We start from the raw sequence: 20,438 nt of genomic DNA, 5'->3' as shown, positions 1-20,438 counted from the left end.
CAGGCAATATTTCCTTGTACCTAGGGTGGCAGATGGCAACTTGACCTAGAGTTTGGGTGGTTTTCCTGATTTTGCCTTTGGGCTCTCTTTCTCTAGGCAAGCTGAGCACAAGTTGTTTCAATAGTAGCGTGGTACACCCGTGTAAGTACAACGTGTTTGTGTGTGGTGGGCTGGGGGCTCGGCCCAGCTAGTCTGAGCAGAACTGGGGTCCACGGGTCCCTACCTGAGCTCTGCCTATGTGGGTACCACCACGGGATGCAGGTGTGTGGGAAGGCATGAGAGCTGTAGACTGGGGAGATAAGAGCCACATCCCGGTTCGGTGCATCGCTCCTGCTTCACCTGGACCCGCCATGGGCAGCCTGATGTAGGATGAAGTGATGAAGCTGCTGCCTGCCCGCACAGCACACACGTGTCCGTACAGGACGCAGGGTTGCCGGAGAGCCCAGGCAAGCCTGAAGGAGAGGTGCAGCTCCTCACCAGCCATGCGGTGGCATAGCATCAGCCCTGAAGAGGTTGGAAGGGCCCATCAGTGTGTCTGGGCTGGGGCTGGGGCCATATGCTGCTGCCCGGGCTCACAGGGTCAGCAGGAGCAGAACTGCGGAGCGCTTGCTCAGTTTTTATTTAATTCAGTGTCCAGCACAGATGGAGGGTCCAACTCTGCCTGTCCTTAGTCTGCAAATGTAGTTGTTGCCCTTCACTCAAAGGCTGCTCGGAGCCCTTGAGCCTGCGGTGAAACTCCTCATAAGTGAGCTCTGGGGCCAGGGACATGAGGGTGCTGTGAAACGGCTCAGCCTTCCTCCCCTGTTGTATACAACCTCTTATTTTGGAGGGGAAAAGAAAAGGAAGGAAAGGAAAATGAGAAAGATATGCTGCACCCTTCTGTACAGCTGGGGGGAGAGGCAGGTGATCAGCATGGGGTGCTGTGTCTGCAATGCCGTGCCTCTCCTCTCCTCTCCCAATGGCCGGGTGCCGGGGCTGTCCATCTGTCCGTCCACCCATCCATCCGTGCCGCGGGCTGTCCGGGTGGAAGGGCTCTGTGCCACCCCAACGGCTGCACAGTGGCTCATCTGTCACTTAAACGTCCCCGGTGCTGTGGCAAAGCAAATATGCTGCAGCAGGCTGGAAAGCTGTAAACATATGGGCACTAACAACAGATTAAGTGAGTGATTTAGTCTAAGGGGCTTGGTAGATTACCATAAAATGTATCTTAATTAGAAAAGCAATCAAACTTGCACAGAGTCAATGAGGATGAAACATCCGTGTTGGCAGCAGTGAGCGCTCTGTCCCCCTCGCCAGGGGATGGGGATGGCAATGGCGATGGATGTATCTCATGTCCACTTTGGGGGGTTTGCTGTGGTTTATTCAATCCGGCTATGGGTGGAGGGTGCCCTCCTGCTGAATTATTTGTTCTTTGACCCATGGGACAGTCCTGGGAGCTGCTCAGAACAAGACTGATGGTGAACTTGGACTCCTTTAACACCATTAACAAACCAGAAACTGCTGAAGGTGAAAGAACAGAGCATTTGCACATTTTCCTTAAAACTGTGTGCAATTACCCAAAGATATATTTGAGTGTTTGCCATGTATAGCACAGCTAGTCCCAGATAAAGGATTGGGGCTTCTAAGTGCTACCATAACACAAATAATTAATAAGTCTATCTCCCTCGCTGCGTCCTCATCTTTTTAGTGAGCATGGCCAGAATTAGCTTTTACCTGACTCTGAATTTACAGCATGTTCAATTGCTTTTTTTTTATTCTGCTTGTGTTTTCTTTTCTTCCTTATTTTATTGGCCCTGGTTTTATTCCACAGGCCTGAATCTACAGATAAAAAAAGCTAGATAATCATCTCCAGCAGTGCAGATATAAAGATTGCAACAGCCAAAAACATATTGATGCATTATTGGTTTTGTCCAAATGCCTGCTTTTTTCTGAGGTCTGGGAGGATTTGAAGTACATTGGGAAGCGACACAGAAGACGTGCAGCAGCTGCTAGCAGCTGAGAGAAAGGAAAGGATGCCTGGTTATTTCAGAATTAAGTATTTTGAACCACGGAGGAAACGGAGAACATTCAGGCAAAGTTTTTGCCAAGTTTTTTTTTTTGTTATCTTTTTTTGTGTTTAGAAGCAGGTATGGCTGCAGATTTCAGGGAACACGAATGAAAGGGTGTGAAAAGAAAAAGAGATAGGCAAGAAGTGTAGAGGAGCACAGTAAGGGGGAGGATGGAGAGGAAACAGGACAACTTAAGCTGTCCAGATGAAGTGTGTCAAGAGCTAATGAGATAAGGAATATTTTATTTCAATTTAAGGACACTGTTTTTATCATTTCCTAAAAACATTTGTGTTTAGGTGTTGCTTTTTATGATTAAATGTGGGATGGAGAGCAATGACATCTCCGGGGACAGAGTATAAGAGGAGTGGCGAAAAAAAAGAGGGAAGAGAGGTTTTAATTTTAAAAATGCTCAAAACGTTCCTTGTGAATTCCCAGAGCTCAGCAAAGCAAACGTTCATTTATAGCCCATCATTTTAATTATTAGAAAAGAAATTATTTTTACCATGTGGGCTGATAGTTAGCCAGGAGCAAGTTCTTCTTCCAGCCTTTTGCACAGAGGCGAGTGCTGAGGTCAGAGCCAGCTTCAGTGGAATTTTCCACCCAAAACTGGTTTGAGATGAGCCAACAGGTCCCGTGTTTGGGTCCCATCTCCACGGGATGCCAGGCAGAGCTCTGGGATGGATGGCTCAAGCCGTCCTCCATCGTAAAAGGTGCCATGGTGAGGCTGGGTCTGGAGCAAGAAGGGGACACCTGTGATGGTCAGATGGTTGAAGGATACCCCTAATGAGCCTCCGTGGCCAGGGCTGGATGGTCTCTGGAGGGCTTTGCAGACACACTGCCTGGAAAACCAGCTGTGCTTTTCCAAAAGCAGATCCTTGGTTCCCAGTGGTCCTGCTCATACAGGTATTATGGGATGGAAAAAAAAGAAAAAATGGTCAGACCTCATCTGAAAGAGTGCAGCTGGGTATGTAATAAGGGATTGGAGGCCCCATTGCTTAGCAATTTGAAAGCACTTTCAAATCCTCATGGGAAAAAGCTGTTGCACTAGATTATTAATCCCAAGGGCTTTGCAGATTCCTTGCCAAGCTAAATAATTTTCACCCATTTCCTTAAATCTGCTTGAGAAAGGAGACAGACCCGAATGCAGGCATGCATGCGTGTGGGGTGGGCGGGTGGAGAGGCAGCGGATGACACCGCATAGCTACACAGCAGCACGGGGAGCCGAGGAAGCTGCTAATGGCCTCTGATGAGCACAGACGTGATAATAATGAGGTTAATGCCCTTTCATTCATCCAGAAACATCTTCGAGAACGTATAATCCCTGCTAGTCAATGGGCAATCATTAGCTTATAAATAATACAGCATGATTGAAGGACAGCAGCCTTTCCTGTAATAATCATTTTCAGTCGGTGCTGACCCCGGACAGCTTTGTTGCAGCCCCCATGCTGTGCCGCGCCGGGGGACCGAGCTGACGGAGCATTTTCTGGTCAGAGGAGTGCTCCCCACCTCTCATTTCTGCTGTGTGCATCTGTCACCAGAGCAGGAAAATGCTCCACCAGAGCCCAGGTCTACCAGGTGGTGCTGGGAAAGAGGAGCTGAAGCTAATAAGAAGAGCAAAAACGCAAACTGGGTATGGAAGCAGTTACGGCAGCCATCAGGCGGTGTTGGTGGGGTGCCTGGGGGTGATGCTGGGAGAGCTGGGGCTGGGCTCCTGGGCTGGGAGAGGTGTCTTGTCCCAGCCCCAGCCCAGGGCAGACGCACATTGTGTACAACGCTGCTTTTGCCAGCTGGGTTTGCTGTCCCCTGCCATCCAGCACTGTGGCAGGGGAGGTGTTGTGTAATCTTGGTTGTCCTTGAGCCCCTGAGACCATATCCACCATCAGGGATTCAGTGACATTAAGTTCAGGGGCACTTTCTGTTCACCGAGGGCTTCCCACATGTGGATGTCACTCAGCCGTAAGGTAAACCCCTGTGTTTATTAGAAGGAGTAAATCCTTAGTAATAACTTTGATCATACTCTGTATGCATTTAAATTATCTTGTGGGCCATTTTAAACCCAGATGATTTAAACCTACCAAGCAAGCAAGGAAAAGAGCAGCCGTCCAACCTTTTTTATTTTATAATTAAATGTTTACACTTGTTACACAGTAAATCCCATATAATCAACCTGTAAAGGCTGTACAAAATCTGTGTTTTCAAGAGGGAGCAGGAAAAGAATTACATTTATGCATGAACCTGAGCATCTGCTGGCTTGCCGAACCTTACCTGTTAATAAAATAAGGATTAACATGAGCTGTTAGAAAACCTGTCCTTTACCTGAGCATGGCTTTCCTTGTTTTTTGCATGTGGCAGTCACACGTAATCGATGCCAAAGCAGCTCATGAGATGGTGCAGGCATGTGGGGGGACAGCTGGCATGGGTGAGAGGAAGGGGACACAGCCTGGAGGTGGCTGCTCTCTTGGGCTGGCACTGGCGATGCTCTGGGCACTGTCACAGTGTGGATCCTTGTCGAGACCACCACAGTTGTCTGTTCTGCTAGCAGTCTACGACTGGAAAAGCTTTCAGGGCCAAACAGGAGTGCATGTCTCTGCTCTGAAGTGAGAGATGACACACCTTGAGTTATTTGGGCATCATAGGTACAAATCTAAACAAAACTGTCCAACTTGTGCTCCCACATCCTTAAAAGAAGAGTGGAGGAAGAATTCTGAACAGGATGTGGAGCTGTGGAGACCGCAGAGGGAGAGCTGTAACTTCCAGACTGCCTTACAGCTGGGGTGGGAAAGGGCTGCTAGCTGTCAGTGCAGTGATGCTGTGGCTCTGTGGTACATCCCAATGGGAGCAGTGTACCCCTGGTAATTACCCCAGGTCCTCCTAAATCTGTCTGCAGCAAGTATTGGTGGATTTTGTTTCATGGAAGACTTGTGGCCACTCTGTCAGTGTCCATGTACAGAAAGCAATTTACACAATAAATAAAAAACCAGACCCTCAGGTCCTTGTAAATGTTTCTCTCAAACCTTTGGCAAATGGTTAGAGGGGCTGGAAGAGCTTAGCATCTCTGCCCCACTGTATAAGTAGCTTTGTGCCCTGACAACTTTTCATTTCTCTGAGTCCAAGAACAGGCTCTCTAAATATGTCTATTTTCTGCCCGTTAACTCTTCCGTGCATGCTGGCAACCTTAGCATTAGCTTTCAACTTTATGGCTGACCCATTAAATACTGGGTGAAACACATCTCACCATCTTGCGTTATATTTTGAGCTTAATAAATAGGAAAGGCATTACACAGATTCTGTCTGGCCATCTGGAGGAACAGTGTTCTTTACCTCGACGAATGACTAGCTAGTCCTCTCGTATACAGTTGGGGTTTACTCTATTAAAATATAATGAGAAAAGACTGCTGTACCATTACGTGGTGGAGCTAAATGAGAATTTGTTGTGGTTTAACCCCAGCTGGGAACTAAGTACCGTGCGGCTGCTCGCTTGCCTCCCCCCCCCCCCCCGCCCCCGCTGATGGGATGGGGGTGAGAATCTGAAAAAAGGTAAAACCCATGGGTTCAGACAAGGACAGTTTAATAATTGAAATTAAATATGATAACAACAACAATCATCTTCATCATCATCATCATGTATTGAAAGGGGAGACAACACAAAGAGAGAGATAAACAAAACCCAAGAAAGACAAGCGACGCACAGCACAGTTGCTCACCACCCACGCTGACTGATGCCCAGCCAGTGCCCGAGCAGCCATCGGCCCCTCCTGGCCAACCCCTCCAGTTTATATACTGAACATCACGTTCTGTGGTATGGAATAACCCTTCGGCTAGTTCAGGTCAGCTGTCCTGGCTCTGCTCCCTCCTGGCTTCTTGTGCACCTTCCATGCAGAGCATGGGAAACTGAGAAGTCCTTGGTTTAAAGTACTGCTTAGCAACAACTAAAACATCAGTGCGTTATCAAGATTATTCTTATACTAGATTCAAAAACACAATACTGTACCAGCTACTAGGAAGAAAATTAACTCTATCCAGCTGAAACCAGGACAGATTTTTTTTATAATAATCAACGAAAGATGAATAAAAAAGATAAAGGTTTTCTTCAAAGGAAAAAAGATAAAATTGTCTCCTTGGGATTAAAGTATTGTAGAACTAAATTATTATAGAATGGTCTTTACTCAGTAAAAATACCCCAATTTAATTCCATAAATCTTTCCATTAAGAATCAAATTAAGTGGAATTTTTTTTTCATTTTAAAAATGCAAAGCACTACATGAAATGCTGTTCTTTAAACAGAGGATGCTGCAGGGTTCCTGCCCGCTGCAGGGTCAGGTCCTTCTGTCCAGCTGGCAGCATCGAGGGCTGCTTTCTGCAGGGTGCCCTAAAATGCCCAACAGAGGTTTGCTGCTGCAAGTGCCCCAGCAAAGAGCCCAGCCATGTGGGGAGGTCTTGCAGCATGTCTTCTCCAGGTGGGTGGCAGTGGCTGGGGACACGGCAGCCCGTGCTGTGCGTGCTGTGCAGGTCCTGCTGGCCTCTGTGGGCTGGAGGATGTGGTGTGTTCCAGCAACAGCCATCCTCACCACACAGCATGCATAAGGGGCATCCTTCACTTAGCTCAGTATAGAACCATACAAAATTGTTGATGCAGAGATGTTCCTCCAGCACAACTGTACCTGCATTTCCATTCCCCTTTGAAAAGACACTGGAAACATTAGGTCTGATGCTAAGTGAAAGCTATGAGGTGCTTTGTGTTGGATCTGGACAGGTTGTACGTCCCCAGTTCCAGCATGGTGACATCAAAAGCCCTTTCCCAGCTGCCACCACATCCTGAGGTGCCCATGGTCTGCAGGTGCGTCTGGACATGAAACAGTTGCTTGAGTGGTCCTTCAGTGGGGTGCTAAAACAGGCACTGCTGGGGTCAATGTTTGGGCAGACATACAACATTCCCCAGATGGGGCATACATGGTTCTTCAAGCCCCAGACTCTGAGATGTTCCCTCATCCCTGGGCTTTCCCCTCCATGCAGAACAGGTGTGGGCAGGCACAGGATCGTTCTTTGTGATGCTGCAATCTATTTGTAAGGGGGTACACACTAAATCCCAGCAAGCAGTGAACAATTGCTTTAGGGTTTATTTCCCAGCAGGAGCAGAAGATATTTCAGTTTTCTCCCTGTATAGTTGCTGGAGGATAATGACTCCTGCTAGTCATCGCCTACCCGCCCAGCACTGCGTCGGCTGCGATGCTATCCACCTCCAATTCATCAACCAGTCAAGTTGATATAATTAGGGATGCCGAAGTCAATAATCTGATAATCTCCAGTGCACAAAGGCTTGTATGTAGGAGAAGTGATTCCAGGAAGTCTGCAGCTCAGAGCCGTGCAGGAAAAATGCCAGATTTTAAAAAAAGAAACAGGCAGAGACCCGGAGGAGAGAGTGCTTCCTAATCCTTCACTGGTGACATATTTTGGGCCATCAGCTCTGCAGTAAATGTTTTCCCATACAGTCAGTTAGTGCCTTCGAACCTTCCCTTTACAGCCTTAATAATAATGTTCAGTTACTGGTTCTGCTTTATAAATAAATAATCTCAGTTTAATGAGACACTCTGCCGGGTGAGCGATGCCGGCTGCGGGGGGCATGTCTCCAGGGCCCTGGCAGCAGCGTGCTCCCTCCCCGCTCTCACACATGCCCTTGGCCACGGTGAGCAGCAGAAAATGTAAAGCAATATAACATTTGGCAAAGCTTTTGCTGTCTCTTTATTATGGTGAGCCGGAGAAAGGGAAGTCTTACCTCAAGAAATGATGCCAAGAAAATACGCCTGTTGTAAAACGCTTTGAACATGTTAAAGGACTAACAAAAGAGTAGGCGTTTCAAATATTTCAGGTTGCTCTTTAAAAGCGTCAGGAGTTCCCCTTGGCTTTCCAGTGTTAGGGCACGGGAAGGGGGCTGGGGGGGCCTCTCTGGGAAAGCATCCAACAGGTTCATTCCCATTTTCCTCCCTCAAGCCCAAGTGAAAGTGCTGAAGACCAACCCACATAGTGAGCTATGTGTCCCTCACAGACTGTTTTGGGCCAGCACAGCTCCAGGTAAGACCAAGACAGTTACTTTTCAAGACCTTGCCATCCTGGAGGAGTCACTGAGGAGCCCTCAGGCAGAGCAAGGATCTCCCCTTTGCACCAGGATGGATTTGGGGTGCATCCCCAGGGTGGCTTCATCTCATCTGCCAGTGAGCTGTCAAAGGCTGCTGCACAGGGAAGACGTGCTCCCGGAAACAGCAAGTGGATTATATAAAAGTTTCATCAATTTTAAATGACAGTGTTATCTTCCTAACGGGATGTTTTAGCTGTAACATGCTCTGCATAAACCTTTTAACTCGCCTTGTCAGGAACCATTCTGCCTTCTTCTGGTGCGCACAGCGAGCCTGTCGCTCAGCAGGCATTGAGAGGAATTGTCGGAGAGCCAAACGTGGAGAAGCGATGGGAAATCATCCCATTTTTCCCTTGCATGGCGGGATGAGTGATGTCCAGGGTCGCCTGCCGAGGCACTGCCAACTGTCTAATGCACAGCTGGGACTTCAGCTCCCCCAGGGCATCGCATGCCCCAAGCCCCTGGCCACTGAGGACGTCTGGGCTGGGAAATAAGGGGACCAGCCTGGAGTCTGGATAAATAACAGCTCCTGAATACTGAATTAGAGGGTCCATTGCCATTGCATTGGAGCTTGGCACCAGAAGAAGGAGGCCTTCCAGATGATCCCATAAATCAGCTGGTGAACTCTTGCCTGCCCTGGGTGGGTGTGAAAAGTGTGTGCTCTGCTGGATATTATATTGCTATTTTTTCTCAAAGTGTGAAGGAGCCAAGTGATCTTTAAAACATGCTAATCTGATCTGACAGAGAAGGCTGTTTGTTATTGTGCAATACCGTAATAAACGTAATTTCTGTTGGTTAAGTTAGGCTATGGGATTTACCTGACTTCCTTACAAAAATATACCGATAGTACAGGCCAAGGCTGCAAGGTCCTACAGGGAATATCACCATAACAGGAGCAGTGGATGGGGTGTTAATCACCATACAGAAAGGCATTGTGAGCTTCAGAGATGTGCTGTCTTGTTAGAGATGTGTGGGAAACCATGTGGAAGAAGGGTGATCTTCCAGCCAGGCTGGACTGGACATGGGAGATGTGCATTGCTCTGGTCTGTGCTGGAGAGCCCAAATAATGTCCCTTCCTCCCGCTTCGGTCTATGGCCTCCTCGGGTGCGATGGTAACTGCTTCCATAGCGCACGTCAAACAAGCGGGATGCTTGCTCAGGGTCTTATCCCATATCAAACATGGACCATGGATCCAGGCTGGGGACAGGCGTTCCCCATTTCCCCACAAGGGCCCAGGCAGGTGTGAAGGCAGCGACCTCGCCATTGCATCGCAGCTGCAAGGCAATGCCTGCTGCTGCAGGAGGGATGCAGTGCCCATGGGCTTCACCCTTTCCCGTGCCAGCAGGCAGGAGCAGCCCGGCACAGCCACTGCAGCAAGGATTTGTTGCCTCAAGGGCACCATGTTTCTCCCGGCTGCTGCTCCTTCCGAGAAGGCGGGTGCAGCACCGGCCATCGGGGCTGAGCCTTGAGAGGCAGCAGCCATGTGGTAACCAGAGGTAAACCGTGTGCTGAGGAGATTTATCTCACACGAAAGGGAAAAGCAATATGCATGCATACTGCAGATGGGACTGGCGCTGGGTGTGGATTTATAGGCAAGGAGTAAATAGGAACATAGGGAAACGCTTTCCCTTTCTCCATAAACTTTTCAATTTCAGAGAGGCCAGATTCAATAAAATTATCTCACAGATGGAGGTTTTATTGAATCTGGCCCATAAAGCTCCCATTATGGGGTTTACAACTGCCATTTACACAAATCCTGCTATAATAAAATACAGTGGTGTTTACAGCATTCTTGCTACTGCCACAGAATTACAGTGTGCGCAAAACCCAACAAGTAAATCTTGGCTTATTGCACCAGGCACTCCACTGATAATATAAAGCAGCAAAATTGGGGGCAGGGGGGGGCGGGGGGGTGTTGCTTGGGCAAGAGGAGAATTATGCCTGCTGCTCGGCCAAGATACCCCAGGGAAATACTGTTGATTTACAGCCCTCACCCTGCTCTCCTTCAATGCAAAACATAAATATGCTTGCAAAAGGTGCTGCATGGCCTCAGCACCCAGCTGTGGGGACTGGCTGGGCTTTACTGGCAGCTGGGTGATGCCAGCCGTTAGCAGCACCTGATCCAGCCACGGCAGAGAGCCAGGCTCGGGTTGGCTGTGGCCTTGCTGAAGTTCGGTATGAAAACCTCCAGCTGGCTCCTTCTCCCTCTCCTACCTGCCTGGTGGGTGCTGTGGGTGCTTGTGGCAGCACCCGTGATGAGTAAGGGTGGAAACTGGTGGGCAGCCCTGGTGGGTTGTGGCTGAAGAGGAAGGAGGCTGAAGGGTTTGCTGAACAAGTGAAAGCATCTGGAAAGCTTCTGGTTTGGAGCTGAAAGTGGGGCTAAAGGGTGAGTAAAGACTGGATCTGAACTGCCCGAGGGACTGAGGCTTTGGGTGCTGAGTCTGCTGTCAGAGGTGCTCTCAGTAGGTGAGAGAAAAAAATAGGAACTCTGGAGGAGATCCCTTCTAGCCTGAGCTGTGGTTTTGGGTATGGCTCTATGGCCTGGGTGAATAATCACTGTGGCACGTGTTGATGCTGGTTTCCAGTACTTGATGAAGGGAGATGCATTTCCATTGCATATCTTTCCTCTCTGCTTGTCCCCACGTTGAGCGCTGTGGGTGGGAGGTGATGGCTTTTCCTTTATGGCAGGTCTGTCTCACACCGCAACCCTTCAGTTCCCTCTTGAGGTATCACTGCATTAATCGTTGTGCCTCCCTATGTATTTGCAAAACACTTATATTTGCAGCTCCATTAATTAGGTCAGAAAGCAGGTCACACTCATCTCTCCATCATCTCAATATATTGTTTTCTGACATCGCCTCACAAATTAAATGAAGATGATTAATACTGAGTTTCAGTGCTGTGCTACATGTAAAGGCAGAAACCTCTTGTATTTGCAGAGGAAGTGTCTCATTGAAGATGAGGGAACATAATTCAAGTTATAGTAGAAACATTTATTTCATGGCACATATTTAACAAGTCAATTCACAGTAAAGTTCAGCCTTCCCTTTCTCCAGCAAGCTCAGCATGAGGAATTGATTTGATCAAAGTTTTTTTATCAACCTTCCTTATCCTTGGACACCTAAATACCTTTGCAAATCTCTCCTTGGTGAGTAGCCGGGTGGGAACTTGCATTATTTTCCTGTTCTCTGTGCTTCATTGTGCTCAGCACATCACCTGCAACTGGGGCAGCTTTCCGTGCCCCTCTCCTCAGGAATCATCCCATAACCCGGCAGTGGCTGGGGAGAAGATGCATGTGCAGAACTGAAGTCCAAGGAAGCAGCTGAAATTCCTGGCTTCGTTCTGGCTGTGAATTGGGAAAACTAAGATTAATGATGTGTTTGCAGAGCCTTGTGCAGCGAGGATAGGTTTGTTTTCTCTATCATATTTCCATATTGCTTTTACTGAAATGTTCAGTCCTCTATTTTGCCATTACATCTGCTTGCTGTATAATCTTTTGGTGTCCAGGAACGTGTTTTCTTTTCCAGATGTGTACACTGTTTCCTCTGCATTGCTGACTTTTGGCTTATTTAATGGTGACAGGGATCGGGCTGTTTGCTTGTCATTTCCCATATCAGCCCTACTGTACATCTCGGAGTAACTCTGTTAAAGCTGATGGAGTTGTTTCAGAGCTACAGTGCTACAATCAACACCACCTAACCTGTCCTTTAATTTAAATTACAACTGCATAAATAAACTGTCCCTGCTTCTGCTCAGGATTTTCCAAGGAAGCCTGCTTTGTCAATGACGTTTTAAGACACGTGCCTGCTTCCAGTTCCTGTGTTTGAACCCTTTGGTATCAATGCCGAGGTGTTTCTGGCCTGCATGCTCCCTCCTTCACATTTTTCTCCTGGAAGATTAAGATGCGATAGGGGTTTGCATCAGAACCACCCAAGCTCTTTGCTTCTGTCTGGTTTGCTTGAGCTTATCCTAACTCTTGATATTTTTTTTTCTGCTTTGCTGAGTGTAACTTTATTGTACCTCTTGGTGCTATAATAAAAAAAAATGTGGGTTTTTTGCCAAGTCATACATGAAATGAGAGAGGCAGCATGATTCTGTGTTTTGCTATGTAATGGGATAGTGGCCACATGAACTGCCTTGATCTACTATTGCTACTCCTGGTTGCTCCTTATAAATACTTCTGCCAGCATTTTATTTGGGTTAAGACTGACTCATTACGCTCAGTCAATATTCATCCTTCTCTTCTTGTCCGAGCTTGCCTGTCTGTGGGATGATTTAAATAGCTGCCTGGGCTGTGAATCCCAAATGGGGTTCAAAACAGGAGGGGAGGGCAGAAACGCCTGACACAAATGGTGATGATTGCATCTACGTGTGGCAAAAGAGCTTCATGTTTTGTGGTTCTTTGTATTTGCTTTCGGGAAGGGCACTGGAGTAATGTATGGCAATGCTTTAAATGCACGGAGTGATAGTGATGGATAACCTGACCCAAGGGGGCCGGTGCTGCAGCGAGAGCTGCTGCATGGATCTGCTTGTGGTGGTTGCTGAAAGGAAATAAAATAAAAATGTTGTTTGTTTTTGACAGCTTTTTGCAATCTTTGCATTTGCAACATGCGGTGGGTACTCTGGAGGACTGCGCCTCAGTGTGGACTGTGCAAACAAGTCAGAGAGTGACTTCAACATTGACATAGCCTTTGCCTACCCCTTCAGGTAACCCGGCTGGGCTCGTGGCGGTTCGTTTGCAGGGAGCAGGCACTCAGGGGCTGATGCAGAGCCCATTTTCGGGGGGGGGGGGTGGGGTGGGTGGGGTGTCCCATCATTTATAGCAGATTCTGATTAAGCACCAATCTGGGGGGGGGCTCCTGAATTTTCCTCACAATGTTGTTTAGGCTCTGGGTGTGTGGGAGGAATGAGTTTGGCTGGAGCTGGTGTGGATGGGACTGTGGGCACCGCTGGGGAATGGGAGCTCAGTGAAGAAGAGAGCAGTTGTGGGTGTCAGAGCCCCATAAAGACCAGGGCAGCTCAGGGACTCACAGGGGGCAGAATACAGCAGACGAGGGGAAGGAAAAAAACAACCAAAACCACACCAGCCCATGAAAAAAGGGGGATAAAGTGTCCATTGACTGTAGCATTGCCATTAAACTGGAAATGAGGGGGTATTCCCAGCCGTTGGAGTAGCAAGAGTATAGAAGAGCTGCTTCCTGGGGACAGGGAAGCAAAAGACAAAATACATTTGAGCCATAATTTTGAAATGCTTTTTAAAATTCTACTAATTGCCTGTCTGCATATCTTGGTGCCTGAATACTTTAAACCCTGGAACCTAGAGAATTAGGAAAACCAGATTCTATGTTGTTTAAGTAGTCTGAAAGCTTCTAGTGAGAGGTATATATATATAAATGTTCATGCCATTTATGATCCTGCTTCAGAAGAACATCCGCAGCCTTCTGTTTTCAAAGATGTCAAGTCCACTCTAGAAACCTTTCACTTCTGCGTAAGTGATTTCTTTGAGGAATTGAGATGATTAAGAAAAGAATGCATAATCTAATCTCAAGTCTAGTACACTGTGACTCTAAAATTATTTTGCTTCCTTGGAAATCACATGCTGTTTTGCTTATGATTGCTATGCACAGACCAGATGTAATAGCATTTACTTCTTTAACATGTTCTAAAATGCAGTAACTTCCAAACAGTGGAAATTGAATTTGATTCTTTGAACTGTTGTTCTTCCTTGACACACATTTATTACTCCAGCGGCACATTTCCTGGTATTACAAATGTTTATTTTTGTCTTGAACTTGTCTGCATTTTCTTTCATTTCTGCTTAGTATGCATGAGATAGATCCTGAAAATTGAGTTATATGAATTTGTAATGTGATTCACTTCCAAATAGGTCATTTTTCTGGCATTCATTACAGAATATACCCTACACTAAAGTGCTTCTAGTTTGCATGATTATAAAGTAGTACTTCATGTGAAAGGTTAATAAAATGGAGAGAAGTAGCCAGCGGGTATCTCGTGGTGTTTTACTAGGTTTGTTGACCATTGCTTCTCAAAGGAAGTAGCTGGATCTGCAGCTTCCCACAGTCTTGCTTATTAGAAAATGGGAAATAATTTCTGGGTAATTGTAACATTCCAGCATGTTGGCAAGTTGATGCAAAACAGAGTTTATTTGCAGAAGGGATCCAGCTGAGGCTGTAGGTGGCCCTTGAGCTGCCTGTGTGGCTCCCAGCTGTGACAGGGTGTGCTCAGCATGAACAGGCAGGGTGTATGGTGTGTACAGTGGGATGGCTGGCCACGTGTGTAAATACACCTTCAATTTGCAGGGGAGAAGGTAAGTGACACTTAGCCAGCTGGTGTTTGGGGAGAAGCATGAAGATTATTCAATTTTTGTGCAGTTTGGAATGTTGCATGCTAAACCTGAGGCTTGTGCAAAGAAGTGTCCAAATCCACAGACTACGTGGGGTAGCAGATGGGTGCCTGGAAAACCTGGCCCAGTGCTACCTGTGGCACTTGGTGTCATTTCACTGTTTTATCTAAATATTCCCAGAATGTCCTCATGAACTTGCTCTTTCTGCTTTTCTCCAGTGCTCCTTCCTCAGAATGGAGAGAGGATGCTCTAAAAACAGCAGTGAGATTAGTTGGGAATGGTAACATCTCATATTAGAGCAGTTGATGCCCTTGGAAAAAGTAGGCACATTTTAAGTACAGGCTCTCTCATCAAAACTGTGATCCTGAAGCTCATCTGCCTGCACAGGCATGTAGGCACGGGCTTTGTGTAGGTAGGATGAATTTCCCACCAGTTGCCTTGCATCCAGATCTGAGTAAGTCCGTATTCACATGGCATTTTCCTTTCAAATGCCTTCAATGCTCTGATTAGTGGCTGACATTTGGGGGAGGTGTAGGTGGAAGGAGAGATGCTGTGGAGCATCTGACACCACAGGGCTGTTGTGGTTGTCAGCAGTGACACTGAAGCAGTCGAATACTTGAGTGCTGCTTATTGAGCTGCACCTTCCAGCATGACCTGAAATGAAGAAAGCCATGCAGCCGTGCTACCAGCTGCTTTCATTTCTGTTGCTGTGAGTTTGAGGTTTTGTTTTCTTCTAGAAGCTGAACTGCCAGACCTTGGCTAGTTGATAACTACATGTCAAGAGCTTTACGCAAGTGAACAAAACTGTAAGGCTCAACAGGACAGCTTGGCAAAGCAAGAGGACTTTAGATGTTTTGACAGTGAGGTCAAAGGAGCCTGAAAACGTGCCCATTAAAGCAAGATCAAAATGGGGAGGGAGTTTTCCAGACTTGAAAGGCTGCTTGTGACTGGGGCCCATCACCTTAGGGTGGATGCAGGAGGGCAAAACCAATGCTGATGGGGTCTGGGGCTGTGTGATTAAAACATAGATTGCCAAGCTGACTTCAAGCCAGTGATTCCTGTAGCCCCAGGCTAGTCCTGGATGTACTGAAGCATTGCACTCTGCAGCAGGTAGCTCCAAATACTCCTGCAAATCAAGGAGCATCTCCGTGCCCTCTTACCGAGATTTTTCTCATCCCCAACATAGAAGTTGCAAAGGTCTCCAGCAAACGGTGTGAATGAATTAAAGAGAAATCATTTGTTCCAGCAGACAGAGTTTTGAAGGGTATAGTTAAAAGTCAAGGAAGAACTAATACTAGTTTAAAGTTATGGTAAGATGATAGTTGTGCTTGGCTCCTGCATTATCTTACTGCCACTGTAATCTGGCAACAGGAATTTGGGGAGCACCAAAAGAAACCCAAAGGAATCCCCTGCACAAAGTGGTTGCTTCTCACTTCTGTGAGAATCACATTCTCTTCCCAGTTTAGTTCTGGACCTGGATTCAATTGCCCTTTGAAATGGAACAAGTGAGGAAATACAGATAAGTACATTCATCACTAGAGAAGACCATCAGAGTAATCTGGCAAAGTGGTGCTTATGCATGGCCAGGAGAAGTGATCCCTTCAGAGAAAAGCCCATGTGGTGGGCACCTGCGCAAGGCTGTCGTGTACTAACTGCAGAGGGGTCTCTCCAGCATCACCGAGTAATTGAACCCAAATCTGGCTCCACAGTTTCCTCTGGAATAGGAGTTGAGGTGGATGCTTTTCCATCTACAACTGCACAGATTCATTTAAGCTTCCTGCAACCCACATCCATAACCCTGTAGTCACCCTGTAATGTACAGAGAAACCTGTAGTTCAAATCCAAATACCCTCCAGCATTGTCTCCTGGAGCTCTGCCACACTTCGCTACACATCCTGCCAGACTCCTCTGTGTCCAGGCTGATATTCATAAGGCCATTTCTAACAATCACCTGAAGTTTCCTCTCATTTCTGCCTGATTCTAGTTTTATCACACAGGATTTCTTTACCTCTTCATGCCTTGAAGCACAAATCAGCCTTTCATCTGGATACCTCTATATGTATTTCAGAAGTTTTACAAGTTCAAATATAGAAAAAAAATCTCTGGTCCCACACTAGCAGTTTTTTCTCAGCATTGGGATCTGTGCTTGGTACAGTATCTGTTGCAGACTTGGCCCACATTAGGGTGTTCATCAGTTTGACCCTCACCCCAGTAGTGATCCTCTGAGCGAGGGGGGAAAAAAAACCAAAACATCAGCATCTTGGAATTATTTGTAACTTTCACAGTCAATCACCCTTTCAAATTGGATTTGTCACTCATCCAAGTGCCCTGAAGCAGTATTTTTTTTTCAATAGTAAGGGTCCTGGTGAAGGTCCTATTTGTTTTTATATTATTCTGATCCCAGCAACATCTTTATCATGTACTTTTTTATTCATTGGTTTTACTTTGAGAGTGAATGGTTGAAGAGTACACCTACTGTGTACATATTTGTTGCTGGTATTCATTGTTTTAAGGTGCTTTTTAACCAATCCTTCTAAAAGCAATTTTTTTTTAGTTACAAGCTCAGTGGTCAGGCTTGACTTACAGAGTCTGTACTGAAGATTTTTTGCAACATAATTGTTCATCACAAACTGTTTTTCTTGTAACTGGTACAGTTGCAGTGAACTATTTGGGCTTCTTCAGCTACTGATTTAGATTAAACTTAGCATAGCAGAAGCACTCTGGTGATGCTGTGCTGCACAGGCAGGCAGCATGCTGCTGGCCAGATGTTATCTGCTAATATCATCACCTGCTGCTTTGCGGTTATCTCACTTCTGCAAATCCCTGTCCTGATGGTGGGAGGAACACCTTGCCCAGCCTGGCTGTGGGGCGATGCTGCACAGGGCTCATGGCTCTGGGGAGCACCAGGACGAAGGGCTGGGCTGCACAGGGCTGCAGTGCCGTGGTCAGTGGAGTCCCACAGGAGTGCTGTCTGTCAAGTCTTGAGGCAGGTCCTGAACTAAAATCTCTTTGCCTTTAGCTTTTGGAGGTGCTTTAGCCGACCTTGCAGGCACAGGCTATCCTCCAAGTTAAATGCTGCATGGGGGAATCCATTTGGAGTGTATCTTGCTTTTCTTGTGGCATTCATCCTGCAAGCTACTTGGAAAGCATTGGCCCAGAGGATCACTTGATTAAATTTTAAACAGTCTCACCTGAGTCAGTGGTTAAGATAAGGGTGTGCGTAGGTGTTGGGAGAATTGAGCCATAGCCACTAGCAGGACAGAATGGGATTGCCTGATGCTGCTAATGTGAGGGCCTGATGAAAGAATGTCTGTGCATGTCTCTGTATCACAGCAATGAGCAAAACAAATGTTGTTTTCATTTTTATTTTATTTTTTTTATTTTATTTTAAACCACCTTTCCAGTGAGCTAGTAAAACTGTCTCTTGAAGTAATCCTTGCTTCTGAAGGAAAAGGAAATTGTATTTTATGGGAGCTTTCCATTCACTCCCGAAGCATCTCATCTGAATAAAGACATTCCCATTGAGCACCCTTTAAAGTGTATGCCTCATCTGCATGCGATCGGTAGGCTAGTCTTTCATTTAAAATATGACAGCCAGATCTAAATTGTCTACTTAGAAGCTACAGATGATAATTAAGGAGAAAGTAGCTAACTCTTTGTGCTTTGCAACTGTCTTTCTTTGCAAAAAGCCTCTGTTAATATTAGCACATTTCGGTGCCAGCGTACCAGCCTTTTGTTTTTTATTATTATCCATTTGTAGTAAATCTTGCTTCAGAACTCAGGGGAAAACATTCTGGCCAAAGGGTTATAAATTGGCAGACCAGGAGCTGCTGATAAATAGGAAGTCTTTAAATGAGGTAATTGCCTGCAAAGCTGACTTTCAGGCACCAGTGGCAGGCTCCGCTCCCAGCTGGCTTGGACCGATGTACCAGTCAAAGGTGGGAGATGGGAAGGAATAAAGTCATCTAGTCGGTTAAACTCCCTAAGGTTCGTGTTTTATTTTGCATGTGTTCATCGCACAGAAGATGCCCCTTCTGCAAAGGCAGATTGTGGCCTCATAAGACTTCTGTGCGTAGACAGAAGCAAAAGCAAGCCAGCAGAAGTTGCACTAGCTTTGGGTGTGCTCTGTGCCAAAATGTAGATGCCCCAGTTCCCAGGCGGATTTGGCAGAGCTCCCAGGAAGGTGAGAGGCACTGGTTAAACCCTGCATGACCTATTCCAGCTTAATGAAGGGAGAAATCTCCATCCTGGAACTCCTTAGATCAAAACTTGGTGCCTTTTGAAAAGCTGTGCTTTTGCACAAGCAGGAGTTGCAGGGACGGCCGGGTGAAGTTCAGCAGCAGAGGGCACAGGCTGCATGGTTGCAGTGGTCCCTTCTGGCTCTGCCATCGGTTGGCCCGCGAAAGCTGCATCAACTTAGTCCCTTTTCTTGCCAAACTGACCACCTCATCTGGCACTGCAGATCTGGGGTTAATATCTGAACTGACAAGAAGGTGTTCGATAATACATTAGTGAAGGTGGAGATTTTCATCAATACCTCAATTTATATAAACTGGCTCTTCAGGATGGGCCCTAAGGGCTCAGTCCTGGCTTTAGTTATCTTCTTCCACAACGGTTTCAAACCCTGATCTCAACAGTGCTTTTTATACCTGATTTTGACCTCTTGAATAATTTGCCTAACAAGGACTTTTAGATTTTAAGTACTGTTAGTGGAAACTGGCAATGATGCAAGTGAGGAGCCTAATGTTGCATCCTGCTGGGCAAAATTCAGGAAATGAATCCTTCAGGATACAGATAATCTCTGACTGTGACGCCTTCACAAAAGTATTTTCATATTTAATGTGACCTAATGATGCAAAGCAGACTGAAGCATTAAGATGTATTTTTAACCAGGAAATACAGAAGTTGGTTTTTAACTTGGTTGCCATTTGTACATTCTGGTAATTTTTAGGGCAGTCCAGAAAATTGCGGCTTGTTTAAAAATCTTTTTTGTTTTTCAATAAAAATCCAGTTAAAATCTTTTATTCCATGATGACATGAATGCAAGAACTTTCTGAGCTGTTTAAAGCATGTGGCTTCCCTGGCAAGTGAAGGCATCAAGATCTTGGTCAAGTCTCTGTACTGGAGCAAGTCTGTAAGCAGCCTGGATGTGCAGCTGGTGTAGGCAAGCCAAGCTCTCCAATCAATGAGTTATTAAAAGCAATTAAAATCTGCAAATTGGTATTATTCAGTGTCCGTGGGTCTTCAAGGACCACACTGGCTCTGGGAATACTGTCCTTAGACCAAGAGGACAGTAAAATGGGAGATGTCTGTGCTTTTATACACGGACAGCAGTGGTCTGAAGCAGTGGCTGTCTGTGAGCACAGGGTACGATCCCTGTTGTCAGGGAGTTTAAATCGTTGCTGCTGTGATTAAAATGAGGTATCAAGAAGGATGACTTCGTAGCTCTTCTAGTTTTGAGTGCCTCTTCCTGACCCCAATTACAGTCTTCAAAACCCACTTTGTAGAATACTTCAAGACTGGTGTCTTGGCCAAAGAATGGTTATTACTGCCAGCTAGCGCTTCTGTTGGAACTGCGGATAAATGCCAGTGCCCTTTTTCCACCAGTGAGGGACTGGGAGATGCTTCCAGCCACTTGATGCTTTGTTTCTGCATGAGTTCTATAGAAAACCACCAGAAATCTGATACAGCCACATCTTCACCTTCTCTTTGAGGCTGACCTTGTGCACAGGGTCCTCTGCACAACCACACTCAGCATCCAGCACCCTGCCCACCCCACAATCTCTTAGCTGATCTGAACGGCTTGGCTTCCATGCCAGACTACTTTGTACACAACCAGGGAGCCACAGCCCAAGGGTGGCTACGTAAGCGGCAAAGTCCTTGCCCATTCACGCCG

The 20,438-nt window shown here is 46.5% G+C and overlaps 1 protein-coding gene across 2 annotated transcripts in view; it reads left to right on the top strand.

Annotated features, from left to right (window-relative positions):
- SYNPR (synaptoporin) overlaps nt 1–20,438 on the top strand; it is a 109,866-nt gene that overhangs the window by 67,227 nt on the left and 22,201 nt on the right. For both annotated transcript variants that reach the window (XM_040592565.1, XM_040592566.1), the window contains one exon: nt 12,761–12,885. In XM_040592565.1, the coding sequence (XP_040448499.1) occupies nt 12,761–12,885 (125 nt within the window). The remainder of the gene's footprint in view (nt 1–12,760; nt 12,886–20,438) is intronic.

The sequence above is a fragment of the Falco naumanni genome, chromosome 4 (assembly GCF_017639655.2).
Source record: "Falco naumanni isolate bFalNau1 chromosome 4, bFalNau1.pat, whole genome shotgun sequence".
Taxonomy (NCBI): Eukaryota; Metazoa; Chordata; class Aves; order Falconiformes; family Falconidae; genus Falco; species Falco naumanni.
Note: the sequence above shows the minus strand (reverse complement) of the source record. Positions and strands in the feature narration are given on the sequence as shown.